This window comes from Eretmochelys imbricata, chromosome 3, assembly GCF_965152235.1.
Source record: "Eretmochelys imbricata isolate rEreImb1 chromosome 3, rEreImb1.hap1, whole genome shotgun sequence".
Lineage (NCBI taxonomy): Eukaryota > Metazoa > Chordata > Testudines > Cheloniidae > Eretmochelys > Eretmochelys imbricata.
The window spans coordinates 12,268,175-12,281,594 of NC_135574.1; the positions used below are offsets into that span (position 1 = coordinate 12,268,175).

Here is a 13,420-nt window from a genome sequence, read left to right on the forward strand (position 1 = left end):
GCTGGACTAGATGGAACTCAGGTCTGACCCAGTCTGGCAATCCCTGTGTTGCTGTTCCTAGGAATTCTTATTCTTTCACACGCAAGTGCTTGATGTTTCTGCTTTTGTTCATTTTCCATCAGACCCTCTGCTAGAAGGTCTCATCTTGCCTCAGCCATTCTTGAAGGGGACCAGACAGAGGCCCATGTCACCGGAAATCCCTGCTTGTTAACAGTAAGGCAGGGCCTTGGACTAACTCGAACACCGAGAACTATAAGATTTTAGATTTAAAAAAAAAAGTCCCAACTTCTAATCCCAAACTTTGGGAGAATTTGGACCCAGACTGGAATGTTGTGCCTGGTTTATCTCCATACTGACCCAGAGCACAGAGTCCGAACAGCCTGGAACTTTGAGGGAGTTTAGATTTGGATTTTATGATTTGGGCTTATTCTCTTAAAACATGCCAAACACCCTTCACCCCAGGCCACCCTACATACACAACAAAGGACTCCTCCACGACCTCCCATGTCCAGTTCATCCTGGGGTCCTATGTAGCAGTGCAGTTTGTTTTCACAGGTCAGTGGGAAGGGCTGTTCTTATTTATTTTTTTAATGTTATTTTTTAAGGCTAGCACTCTGTGTGATTATGAATCAGCTAATTACTATTATTTGTATTTCCAGTAGCACCCATGGGCCCCATTGTGGTAGGTGCTATACACACACACACGTCTCTGCCCCAAAGAATTTTGTCTATTTAAATCATAGACAGACTGTGGTGGGGCGGTTGCCCCAGCCCCTGAGAAAAGGGCTGGAACAAGCCTTTTGAGGCTGCACAGACTGGCAGCCAATCAATAAAGGCCTGTGGAGGGCCAATCAGTGGAAGGAAGAGGCAGCCAATCAGGGCTGGGCGAGGCCCCATATAAAGGCTGCCTAGCAGAGAAGAAGGCGGTCACTCCCTGACTGGCAAGGGAGAAGGACTGGCTCCTGAGGTAAGGAGCAGCACCTTGAACAAAGCAGTGCTGGGCAGGCTTGGGGGAGCAGAGCGGAGCTCCAGCCCATTACCTGCCAGGCTGCGGCCCATGCTAAAAAGGGTCGAGAAGGTACATAGGGCTAAAGGGGAAGTGGCCCAGGGAAACTAGGCAGACGAGGGAAGAGAAGAAGAGCCGAGGGAGGCTACCACTAGAGGCTCCCTGGGTCGGGACCCAGAGTAGTGGGTGGGCCTGGGTCCCCCCCCTTCCCCCCTGGCACTGCACCTGGCCATCGAGGAGAGGGGCCGAGACAGATCGCAACTTGCCCCTGAGACAAGGGGCTAGACTATAGGATTGTAATTGGCCGCCAAGGCAGGTGCAACCAGAAGGACTGCTGTTAACACCCCCCGCCCCACCCCCGGAAGGGGGTGAGACCAGAGAAGTGGGCACTGACGGAGGACAGTGTCCTGAAGCAGACAGGAAGAGAACACCACTGAGCAGGGAGCAACACGGGTCCCAGGGCAGCAGAGTAGATGATGGGCGAGACACCACGCGTTGGTGCTCCGCAGCAGTGGAGAGCTAATTCCCGGAGCGACCAGCCAGAGGTGCCAGCGGTGGTGAGTCGAACCCTGTCACACAGACAAAGAAAGGAGCACCTAGAACTCTTACTGAAATCTATGGCAGCTGCATGTGCTCAGCGCCTCTGAAAAAAATCAGACTTGAGGATTTTAAAGAAATGCAACCCAAGTCAGCAAGGAGGAAAAAATAGAGAAACTGAAACAATCCAGTTTATATTTTAATGGGGACTCCCAAGACCTCATCTGTTCAGTGTAAGTACTTCCTGCTACAGTCCTTCAAAGTTTTCAAGGCTGTCAGGTGATTTGGTAACGTGGTTAAAACACAGTTCAGCCCTGTCTGCAATGCAAAACCAGCCAAGCTTCCTAGCATGGTAGATTAGTACAGCATAGATGTGACTTCACTTGTAAGTAGATCACCGATAGTTTTTACAGAGAGAAAGAGAAGTTCCATATCTGTGTGGCATGGGCAAAGCTGAGTGGATAAATTCAGATTTGTCTGAATGCTGTGGGTTTTTTTTTTTAAATATATAAACAGAGGAGGAGTGGATAGGCACCAGAGAGGGGATTTTACTTTTGTATGTGAGCTGTATGGTGGAACACTGGCGTCCATTTCTGGTGTCAACATTTTAAAAAAAGCATGTTAAAAACTGGAAAGGGGGCAGAGAAGAGCTACAAAAATGATGCGAGGACTGGAGAAAATGCCTTACAACGAGAGATGTAAAGAGCTCAATCAATTTATTTGTCAAAAAGAAGATTAAGCGGTGACTTGATTAGTGTCTAAGTACTGACACAGGGAGACTCTATGGGGGTAGTAAAGAATTCTTTAATCTAGTGGAAAAAGGCATTACAGGAACCAGTGCCTGGAAGATAAAGTCAGACAAATTCAAATCTGAGCTAACATACTATTTTAACTGTGAGGATTGCTAACCATTGGAACAAACTATGAAGGAAAGTGGTGGATTCTCCAGTCTTGATGTCTTCATGTCTAGACTGGATACCCTTCTGGAAGATGTACTTTAGTCAAACACAAGTTATTGGGCTCAATACAGGGGCAGCTGGGGGAAATTCTTTGGCCTCTGTTGTACAGGAGGTCAGGCTAGATAGATGATCTAATGCAGTGATTGTCAACCAGGAGTATGTTTACCACCGGGGGTACCCCCAGGTATTCCAGGGCATACTCAACTCATTTGGACATTTGCCTAGTTTTACAACAGGCTACATAAAAAACACTAGCAAAGTCAGTACAAATTAAAATTTCATACAGAAATGACTTTTCTGTATGCAGTTTTTCAGTAATAGTGTGCTGTGACATTTATGTATTTTTATGTCTGATTTTGTAAGCAAGTAGTTTTTAAGTGAGGTGAAACTTGGGGGTACACAAGACAAATCAGACTCCTGAAAGGGGAACAGTAGTCTGAAAAGATTGAGAGCCACTGATCTAATGGTCCCTTCTGGCCTTAAAATCTATGGATTAGAATAAACATGTTTAATTAGGGAATTATATAGTTGACATTCATACAAGTCACCACACAGTGACACTCTTGTGCCACCAAGGACATTTGTTTTCCCCAACTGCACTTAAAGTGTTTTCAAAAATTCACCAATCAGTCTATATTGTAAGCAATATAGATAACTCGTCCTTGCCATGATTAGATGCATTGAGACGCTGAGCAGGTTTGTGAAAGCTACTTGAGTAAATATCACTCCAACTTTTTATTTATTCCTTTTGGCATAGCAAACATGTTTAGCTTGTAAACTCTTTGGATCACGGATTGTCCTTTTGTTCTCTTTGTGCAGTGCCTAGCACAATGGGGTCCAGGTCCAGGACTGGGGCTTCTAAGTTCTACCATAATACTACTAAGAAGAATGAGATGAGATTATAACTGTGAAGCATAAAAAAAGTGTTCTTTAAGCATTACCTCCATTGTCCCCCACTGTAGATGATGCATGTACCATGACAGTGTGAACTTGGAATAACGGTGTCTGTCAGGGCTGTGAGTGTTCCTTGCCTAGGTCCTTAAACACTTCCAAAGAATACTGCTGATCTAAACTCCCAGGGGTGCATACACATCACTTGCAGCATGGATCCTTGTAGGCAGCCATCTTGAAGAACAACAGTTACAATGATAAGGCGCTATGTTGCTTTTCAAAGCACATCTGAATCACAGTCGGCTTCCTTGTTTGGAGATCATTTTTGTGAAAGTGTCTGATATTGCTTTGCTCCTCTGCAGCTCCTCCGATGAGGGGATCTCAAAACACCGTACAACCATTGGCTAAAACTAGGCAGGATGGCCTTGTGGTTAAAACCTGGGATTTGAGGGTTGTGGGTGGGGGTTGTGGGTGGGGGTGTCAGTTAGAGCACTAACCTGGGACGTGAAAGGCCCACAGTCAAGTCCCCTCCTCACCAAAGAGTTTGTCGAGACATTAAGGAAGTCAGTTAGAATATGCCCACAGTCAAGCTGAAAGTGTAATTCCAGGTAGGATAAATGTACTTGTGCTAACTCAGACAGAGCCAGCGTGCTAAAAATAGCAGTGTAGCTCCCCCCAGTGCCTGAGCAGGCACATAGGGTCCAGGGTGGGATTGTACTCAGCGCAGCTATCCCATCCTACGTCCTGTGCCACTGTGGCTACACTGCTATTTTTAGCATGTTAGCTGGATCAAAGCTAGTGTGTGTATGTCTACCTGAGCTGGAAATTACATCTCCGGCACAAGGGCAGACTCACCCTTAGTTCCCATCAGAAATGGGGATAGTAGCACTAATCTACCTCATAGGGGGTCTTTGAAGGATAAACACGTTTAAGTTTGTCAGGTGCTGGGATACTGTGGTGATAGGAGTTGGATAAGTACCTAAGATAGACAAGAGTTGGGAGACCTGGGTTGTCTGTTCCTAATTCTTCTATTGCCTTCTTGTATGACCTCAGGTAAGTCATGTCCCCTCTCTGTGCCCGTTGTCCCAAATTGGGAATGATAATACAGAAAGGTTACTGGGAGCCCTAATTTGTTACCGTTCAAAGTTCAGTAGCCCAAAGTGTTTGACAAAGTATTACTGAAGCTCCAAGGATGGGCTCCTGGAGCGCAGACATCACAGCACTGTGAAAATGCTGCCGCATCGCAGTGCCAAGTGTTGAAATGCGGAGGTTCAGTTCAGCAGACTCAGACTAGGACAGGCCCAAAAGCTATTTGGCCAGCCTTTGTGAGGGTCTTTCCGTTTGCTTTCACGGGCCCGTCACACCGTTCTGCCTAGCTCTGTATGGAGAACAGTAGCTGGTTCGAGAGATTGCAATCCGCTGACTTTTGCTTGCAATCTCCCACTCGTGCTGATTGCATTGGAGTGGAGTTGTGCGTTGCGCACTGGAGCTGCTGACTCAGGTGGTTCAATTCTCTCCTGCAGGGGAGCTTTGCCCTCGGAGGGCTCAGAAGAAGATGATCACCTGGCTGCGTCCATGGAAGGTACCAGTGTCACTCTGACAGTTCAGAGACTGCAAGCTGCATCCCCACCTATTGGCGGGACTTTCCAGATCCTGCTTACCAGTACAGTGATAGCAGGTAAAGGGAGAGTGAAGCTTTGCTTTTCTGGGAGCCAAAAGGAGGTGAGCCGGGACATCGCCCCGGAAACATTCCTGCAAAGGCAGGGCTGTCAGACTGCCCCTTTGGGGGGCAGCTGCTAGTTCTTCACATTTATCTGCCCCCCAAAGCGGGGAGGGATATTTTTGGATGATGGCTTTAGATACTGATCCAAAACCCAATTGAGGAGAATGGAGAGCCACCCACTGACTTCTATGGGGTTGAGCTCAGACCGTCAGAGGGTTTTTTCACACTAAGGTACATTATAGGACAGTGATACCTCTCTAAAGCATTAGATCCGATGTATGTGTATGTAGTCCACCCTTGCTGTTATACCTTCCCGGGCTTGGTCCAGGAGGACCTGTGGCTGCACAGCTGTTGATATCTCTGTTTTATAATGAACTTCCCAGGTGTCCCGGTGCATGTCTCCTCCTATCACCTCCGTGAGCTCCTGCAAAGCAACCCCGATAACTCCACAGGCCAGTACCTCAACGCCAGTGATTTCACGGTGACCAAGGACATGAGCACTTGTTACCAAAACGTATGGACACTGACCTGGAACTCCATGACTGGTGACTTGCCCATTGTCATCAATGTACGATGATCTTTTCTTTTAACACAATTGTTGCTGCACCCTTAAATCTGCCAGCCAGTATGTCTGTGATGACAGGATTCATTTTCATAAAGGTTTTATTCACCTAGATCTCTCGGGAGACTCCCGACAAAGGCTATTATTGAGAGCAGTAACTCAGTAAGTTCCAGAGTGGTTAGATGGTTAAGAAAAGGAACTGCAGTTATAGTCAAAGAGATAAAAATATAAAGCCATCAACCCTCATGCTTTGAACCGTAAGCCTGACCTCAGGCTTAACTGCCCCGTGTTCCACAGTGTTGCAGAGGAAGGGCCCACTGACGTGGGGGTTGGACCTGTGCTAGTCACAATCATGTTTAAACATAGTTGCTGCAGGCGGATGTCTGGCATGGGTCTCTGAGCAAGGTGGACAGGGTTTTTGTCTCTGAGAATTATACTATGGAGTAACCTCCCCTCCCCCAGGGTTTTATTACCTGAGTCTCACGTGGTTCTCAGACAAAAGTCCCTGTCCATGCTGGTCAGAGAAACCCTGAGAGGGAGGCCATGTGTAGGGGGGGCATGCGGAGTGATGTGCTCCCCAAGATTTCTCCCAGGGTGGGAATTGGGTTGCGCATGGCTGACGGATGTATGCCTGGGAAAGGCACCAGCACCTAGCGCTCCCATTGAGCTCTGCTAGGAGGCACCCGGAGTAGGGAAGAGAGACCAGGCTGGTAGCACAGCTCTGCCAGAGGGGGCCTGGAGAAGCCTGCTGAATCCTGTCCCTTCCTCGTCCGCAGCCACAGTTACCGATGGTAGTAGGTGTCCGAACCCTGCGCTGGCCTGCGCAATGCCTGCAGCGGGGAGGCAATGGGAGAAGTGGGGAAGGAGCTGTGAGGAGAGTGGGAGTGTTAGGGTTCCTTCCCCACTCTGAACTCTAGGGTACAGATTTGGGGACCTGCATGAAAGTGTTGTACCAATAAAATAAAAACCAGCAGGATCTTATTAAAGGGAAAAAGGCAAAATACCACATTTATTGTGAATACAGAAAGAATCATAGTAAGCAGTTAGTTATAGCTATAACATTCCATTCAATCTCATATTTATTCACACATTCATTCATACAAACACACACACACACACACACACAGGTTCTGCAAGGTTGTTATCATAGTTACCAGCCTTAGAGTTGCTCATGCCAAGCCACTGGCCAGGTGGCCTGGACATGAGGAGGGAGCAGGGCCTTGTCAGATGCTCATCTGATGCTCCTGGAAGTTGGTTTGCAGAATCAGACCCCAAAGTTCTCACTTTTTAGAGTCTATTTTTATAGGAATTTCTTCCTATGCCAGTCTATGGGAATTGCTTCATCATGCTGTTGCTGAATCAATCAGCAGATAGCACATTCCTGACGGCTCCAAGATGTTATCTTGTTCTTTGGTTCTCCCATTCTTGAGGCTGTTGGGTGGATTCCAGTCTGCCCTCCGGGGGGGGTGGTCCTCTGGTTATTTCCACTTGACGCCTTCTTCAGCCGATGGACACTGGATTCTTAGGCTGGCACCTCCCTGATCATTCAGTTATTATCCACACCAAGCATCCATCCACATACGTCCTCTATCTCTATTTTAATCACAATTGTTAATACAACAAAAGGGCATGAAAGTCTCTGGGTGCTGTTTCTGTTGTTAGAGTATTGCTTTGAGTCTCTCTCTCTGTGAATTGCTTTGAGAATAGACTCTGTCTTAGAATGTACTAACACAATTAGCAGCTTGCAAGTTTCACACATAGAGGGAGAGAAACAGTACCAAAAACCAAGAGACCTCTTAATTAGTAATACCCTGGAATTTAAACTCTGGGGAATCAAACTCATTTGTGATTTTAATACAGAACTTCTTTAATATGATCCAACAAAAGACCCCCTAAACTTATTTCTACCAGCTTAGGTTTAAACTTCCCCAAGGCACAAAGTCTTTGCCCTTGGATTAGGTAAACGCTGCCATCATCAAGTGATTTACAAAACAAACAGGGAAAGGACCACTTGGAGTTCCTATTTCCCCAAAATATCCCCCCAAACCCTTACACCCCCTTTCCTGGGAAGGCTTGAGAATAACCAAGATGAGCACAGACCAGCCTTGGATTTTTAAGACCCCAAAAAACTCAATCAGATTCTTAAAAAAACAGAACTTTATTAGAAGAACAAAAAAAGATAAGAGAACAACTCTGTAAGATCAGAATGGAAGATAATCTTACAGGCAGTCAGATTCAAACATAGAGAATCCCTCTAGCCAAAACCTTAAGTTACAAAAAGACACAAACACAGGAATACGCATTTCCTCCCACACAGCGAATTTCACAAGCCAAAACAAAGAAAACCTAACGCATTTTCGAGCTAGATTACTTACTAACTTTACAGGAGTTTGAGGACTTGTATCCTTGATCTGTTCCTGGCAAAGGTATCACGCAGGCATAGAATCATAGAATATCTGGGTTGGAAGGGACCTCAGGAGGTCATCTAGTCCAACCCCCTCTCAAAGCAGGACTAATCCCCAATTTTTGCCCCAGATCCCTAAATGGCCCCCTCAGGGATTGAACTCACAACCCTGGGTTTAGCAGGCCAATGCTCAAAGCACTGAGCTATCCCTCTACCTTTTCCCCCTTCTCCAGATTTGAAAGTATCTTGTCCCCTCATTGGTCATTTTGGGTCAGGTGCCAGCCAGGTTACCTGAGCTTCTTAACGCTTTACAGGTAAAAGCATTTTGCCTCTGGCCAGGAGGGATTTTATAGCTCTCTATACAGAAAGGTGGTTACCCTTCCCTTTATATTTATGACAGGGAGCAACATGGTGCTGGCTTGGAGTAGGCGTGGGAGGCATGGGGGGAGTGGGAAAGGGCCCAGAGGTGACATGTGGGGCAGTCACATGCCATCCCAGAAACTTTAAATCACGCCCCCCCCTCAATCAAGAATTGTGTCGCTTCTGTCTAAGTCCTGTTTCAACAAACCTGCTCAAACATGGTCGTAGCTAGTATGGTCCTACTCTGTTTGGACAGGGACTAGGTGCATTACTGGGCTTTTACACCAACCTCTGAAGGTTGTCAGAGACAGCATATTAGACTGAGATGGAGTATTGCTATATAGGGAATCCTGTGTACGTTTCTTTGCCAATGTAAAGCCATAGCTAGGGAGGCAGGGTGGTCTGGTGCTGAAGACATGGGCCTCGGAGATGGAAAAACTGAGTTCAGTTTTGTGCTTCAGGGCAGACTCCCTGCGTGACCTTAAACCATGTTTCTTAATTTTTTTCCCTCCGTTTCCCACCTGTAAAATGGAGACTGCAACATTGTGTTGTAGGATGCATACACTAAGATTGTGAGGGGCTTGGGTGCTGTGCCAATGGGGCCATATAAGCAGATACAGAGAACATTCCCATTCATTCATTGTAGCCCTTAGCTGTGTGAGTTCGAGTTGCTTATGAAATGATGCACAACGTGTATAAGAAAAAAAGATTTTATAAAGCTGAGAAAAAATTGGTTCTTCCTTCTTTCACGCCATGCTAGGTCTTTGCTGAAAACCTCACAGGACTTAACCCAACCATTGCAGCTCGTGTGGTTTATGATGGCGGCGTATTTATTGGACCAATATTTGGGGACATGCTAGCTACGGCCAATAACCACACCCAGGTAGGTCACCAGCTGACCACAGTTTCCGTAGACTCATTGTGACTTGCTGTCTGACAGACAGATCTGGCCACCCTACACTTGCTGAACAGTGCTGCATTCCATGAGTAAGGCATTTAAATCAATGAGACTCAGCACAGATTAAGATACTACTAACCATGAGTAAGGGAGTGGGATTTTTCCTTGTGAGGCAGGGGCTTAGAGCTAATGATATATCTATGACTATGCCATTAAACCAAACGGACACTGGGTTCTATAGTGATAACTTCCAAACACTGCAACGCTATATTAAACTGCAGTTTGGGGGCCATTATTTAGCAGGGTTTGAGGAAGGATGACCTAGTGAGCGGGTGTGATGTTCCCCTGGTGTTATCTGGACTGGTGATCTGGTAGGTCACTCCAGTCCTCGACTCTGGGAGCCAGCCTTACCCTGCTCCGCTATGAGAACCCCCACTCCTGGGCTGTTCACGCACAGCCTCTGGCATATAAATTGCTCCCAGCGAGGTGAGTGAGCACTTTTGGCCAGCCACTGCTTGGATTGTGCAACTAGCGGATATCTCCAGTCCCAGACACAACCCTAGGAACCTCCATTTTGCAGTGTCCAGTTATGCCTGCTGGACGCTGCAAACTTATATGAGTTCATCAATTTAACAAAGAAATTGATATGTACCAGGCTTGTTCTCCCAAGGGGAGTCTCTGACATGTTTCAAACCAAACACACTGCTTCAGGTAGAATAAACAAATTTATTAACTACAAAAGATAGATTGTAAGTGGTTATAAGTCAAAGCACAAGAAGTCAGATTTGGTCAAATGAAATAAAAGCAAAATGCATTCTAAGCTGATCTTAACACTTTCAGTGCCCTTACAAACTTAGATGCTTCTCACCACAGACCTGCTGGTTGCTCTTCAGCTCTCCCCTTTGATCAGTGCTTCAGTCGCTCAGTGTGGTGTCTGTAGATGGAGGTGGAAGAGAAAGAGATGTTTGCCATGGTCTCTCCCTTTTATCATGTCCTTTCTTCCCTCTTGGCTCTTCCCCTCCCGCCCCCCCCGTTTAGAGTCAGGTGAGCATTACCTCATCGTAGTCCCAAACTGACCAAGGGAAGGGTGGTGACTCACTCGAGAATCCAACAGATTCTTTTGTTGCTGGCTAGGCCAGCGTCCTTTGTTCCTGTGAGGCTAGGTGGGGTTTGACCCATACATGCCCTGATGAGGTGTGAACTGCCCCTCTGCTCCTGGAGAGTTTTGCCTGGGCTTTTTTTAAGCCATGAGGACACATTTTCAGCCTCATAACTATATACATGAAATTACAACCTATAATGTTACTATAACAACAATGCTCAGTACATCATGAGCCTTCCGAAGAAATCTGACATGGCAAACTTTGCATTGGATACCACACAATCATATTATAAGGATGAACATGGGAGTGCAGGGTGTTCTCCCAAGGTACAGAGTGTCACAGCGGGGTCCTAGCCTGGGACTTAAGAAACCCATGTTCAGTCCCCTGCTCTTCAACAAACTTCCTGTGTGACTGTGCTCAAGTCACTTAGTCTCACAATGTATCTGTTCCCCATCTGTAAAACAGAGAGAATAGCACTCCCGTCCCTCACAGGAGCATTGTAGGAATAAATACATTAAAGCTTGTGAGGCTTTTGGATGCTGCAGTGCTTGGGGCCATGGATATACCTAGTGAGATAGAACATTATGGTTTTGTTACGCATGGGAGAAAGTTCCTCACTCAGGTTTGTTGTTCATTTGAAGCATTGTCTTGGCTTGATTCTGATAGCAAATACCAAAACTCCCCTCTGATTTTAAAGTGTGGTTATAATGTTAAAAAAAAAAAAAAAGGGCCTGTAGAAGTTGCACATGCCAGTTCTTAGCTGCTTCCTTTATGTCTTTGACAATCTACTTTTGCTATCCGCACAGTCCAGTGTTTCCCTTCTGTTGGCCCGGGGGACCAGCAGGGTGGTGGGAGAAGGAGGCAGGTTCTGTTGCACCTTGTGCTTCACCAGGCCAGTTCAGAATGCAGACATTTTTTCACGGGGGTGAAGCACTGCTAGAACTTGGGGTTTTCAGATTCCAAATGGAGCTTTGCAGCGCGAGCAGCTAAAAAAAAAAAATTACATTTGGACCTGTACGCTGATCAGACTTGATCTGGAATTTGTTATAAATAGGAGACCCCACAAGGTACTTTTTGGAGTGTAACAGCAGTTTATTCTAGCTCTCATATAGGGTCAGAGATGAGTTTAGGGTAAATCCGAGCATTCGATCAACTGGGAGGATTGGAGCAGGGAGGAGCTGTGAATATCAGTCAAAAGCGAGAAATGATCCAACAGGCACCTAGAGAGATTATCAGTATAGGCCCTGGCTTGCCTACAGTGAACCCTAGCAAACTTGGGCCATAAACTTGGGCCAAATTTGAAATGAAACCAGGCAAGTTTTGCATGATTCTGGGTTTAATTGTCAACATTTTGTAGAGCTCTGTTAACAACCTGGGTCCCCTTCCCTCTTTTGGAATAACATTCTTCTCCCTCTCTTCAGGTGGTGGTTCTGGTGAATGATGTCCCAGCTAACTGCTCTGGTTCATGTTCCTTTCAGTATTCTCGGGAAGCAACTCCTTTAGTCAGCCATGTGGAGTATTCACTAGGTAACAGTATTTGCACTTCATGGGATGACTGAGCCATTACACGGTCAAAAGGGCTTCTCTGACATTAGAGATGGGCTCAAACCAAATATCTTGGGTCCAACCACCCCGGAACTTAGGACATTTTGGAATCTGTACCCAGTTCTGGATCTGAATTTTGCACCTGGCCCCTATTTCTACAATGGGCTAAAATAAAACCCTAGTTATGGGGGGAAAGCCCATGAACTTGGTGTTTTGGAATCTGCGTTCAGATCTGAATTTTGTAGTTTGGATCCATCTCTTTTAACTGTGTCCCTTACAGCTTTTGGAATTGTGTACAGCTTTGCAAAGGTTGCTTACAGTACTACCACTCTGATTGTTGCTCCCTGTGACAGAGTGCTGGGCAACAGCAGCTGGGCCAGCACTCTGGTCACTGCAGCTCTAATTAATTACTCCAGAAGAGACCACATTAAGAAGAGCTGTGCCTAATTGATAGGCTGAGGAGAACCAAGAGGTTAATAATTAAGCCATTAGGCAGATGATACAAAAAGCACAGGAAGGAAGTGGGGAAATGGATCAGAGGAAGCAGAGAGAGAGAGAGAGAGAGAGAGAGACTGACTGACTGACTGACTGACTGACTGACTGCTTTTCCCTGATTCTCTCAGGAGTTGAGGTCTCCCTGGGTTGTAGGTGTAACACTGTATAGGGTGGTGGAAACCAATATTGTAAATAAACTGCACGGCGTGTTTTACCAGCAAAAAGGTCTTTGAGCAGTTTGTAGACTTGAGCAGGAGCCTGCCACACTCCCTTTACACTGCATTGACATCATAAGCTTAGATTTCTGTTAACTTTTGGTGTTTGACTTGGTACCGCACAACATGCTGATTAAAAAATGTAAACGATATGAAACTAACATGGCACACATTAAATGAATTAAAAACTGGTTAACTGATAGTCTCAAAATGTAATGGTAAACAGAGAATCATCATCAAGTGGGTCTGTTTACAGTGGGTCAGTTCTTGGCCCTAGTTTTTTTAACATTTTTAATAATGACTGGGAAAATAACAAAATCACTGTGATAAAGTTTACAGATGATAAAAATTGGGGGGTGGTAAATAATGAAGAGGACACATCACTGATTCAGAGCAATCTGGATCATTTTATAAATTGGGCACAAGCAAAGAATATGAGTTTTAGTATGGCTAAATATGTACCTATAGGAATAAAAAATGTAGGCCATATATACAGAATGGGGTACTCTGTCATGGGAAACGGTGACTCTGAGAAAGATTTGGAGGTAGGGGTGGATAATCAACTGAACATGAGCTCCCAGTGTGACGCTGGCCAAAAGAGCTAATGCGATCTGGGATACATAAACAAGGGATCTTGAGTATCAGGACAGAGGTTATTTTTACCTCTGTCTCTGTACCCACTGCTTTAATACTGGATCCAGTTCTGGAGCCCACAATTCAAG

The 13,420-nt window shown here is 45.8% G+C and overlaps 1 protein-coding gene across 1 annotated transcript in view; it reads left to right on the top strand.

Annotated features, from left to right (window-relative positions):
• PKHD1 (PKHD1 ciliary IPT domain containing fibrocystin/polyductin) overlaps positions 1-13,420 on the top strand; it is a 370,485-nt gene that overhangs the window by 45,942 nt on the left and 311,123 nt on the right. The window contains exons 22-25 of the mRNA XM_077811517.1: positions 4,917-5,071; positions 5,500-5,684; positions 9,203-9,325; positions 11,865-11,970. Coding sequence (XP_077667643.1) covers positions 4,917-5,071; positions 5,500-5,684; positions 9,203-9,325; positions 11,865-11,970 — 569 coding nt within the window. The remainder of the gene's footprint in view (positions 1-4,916; positions 5,072-5,499; positions 5,685-9,202; positions 9,326-11,864; positions 11,971-13,420) is intronic.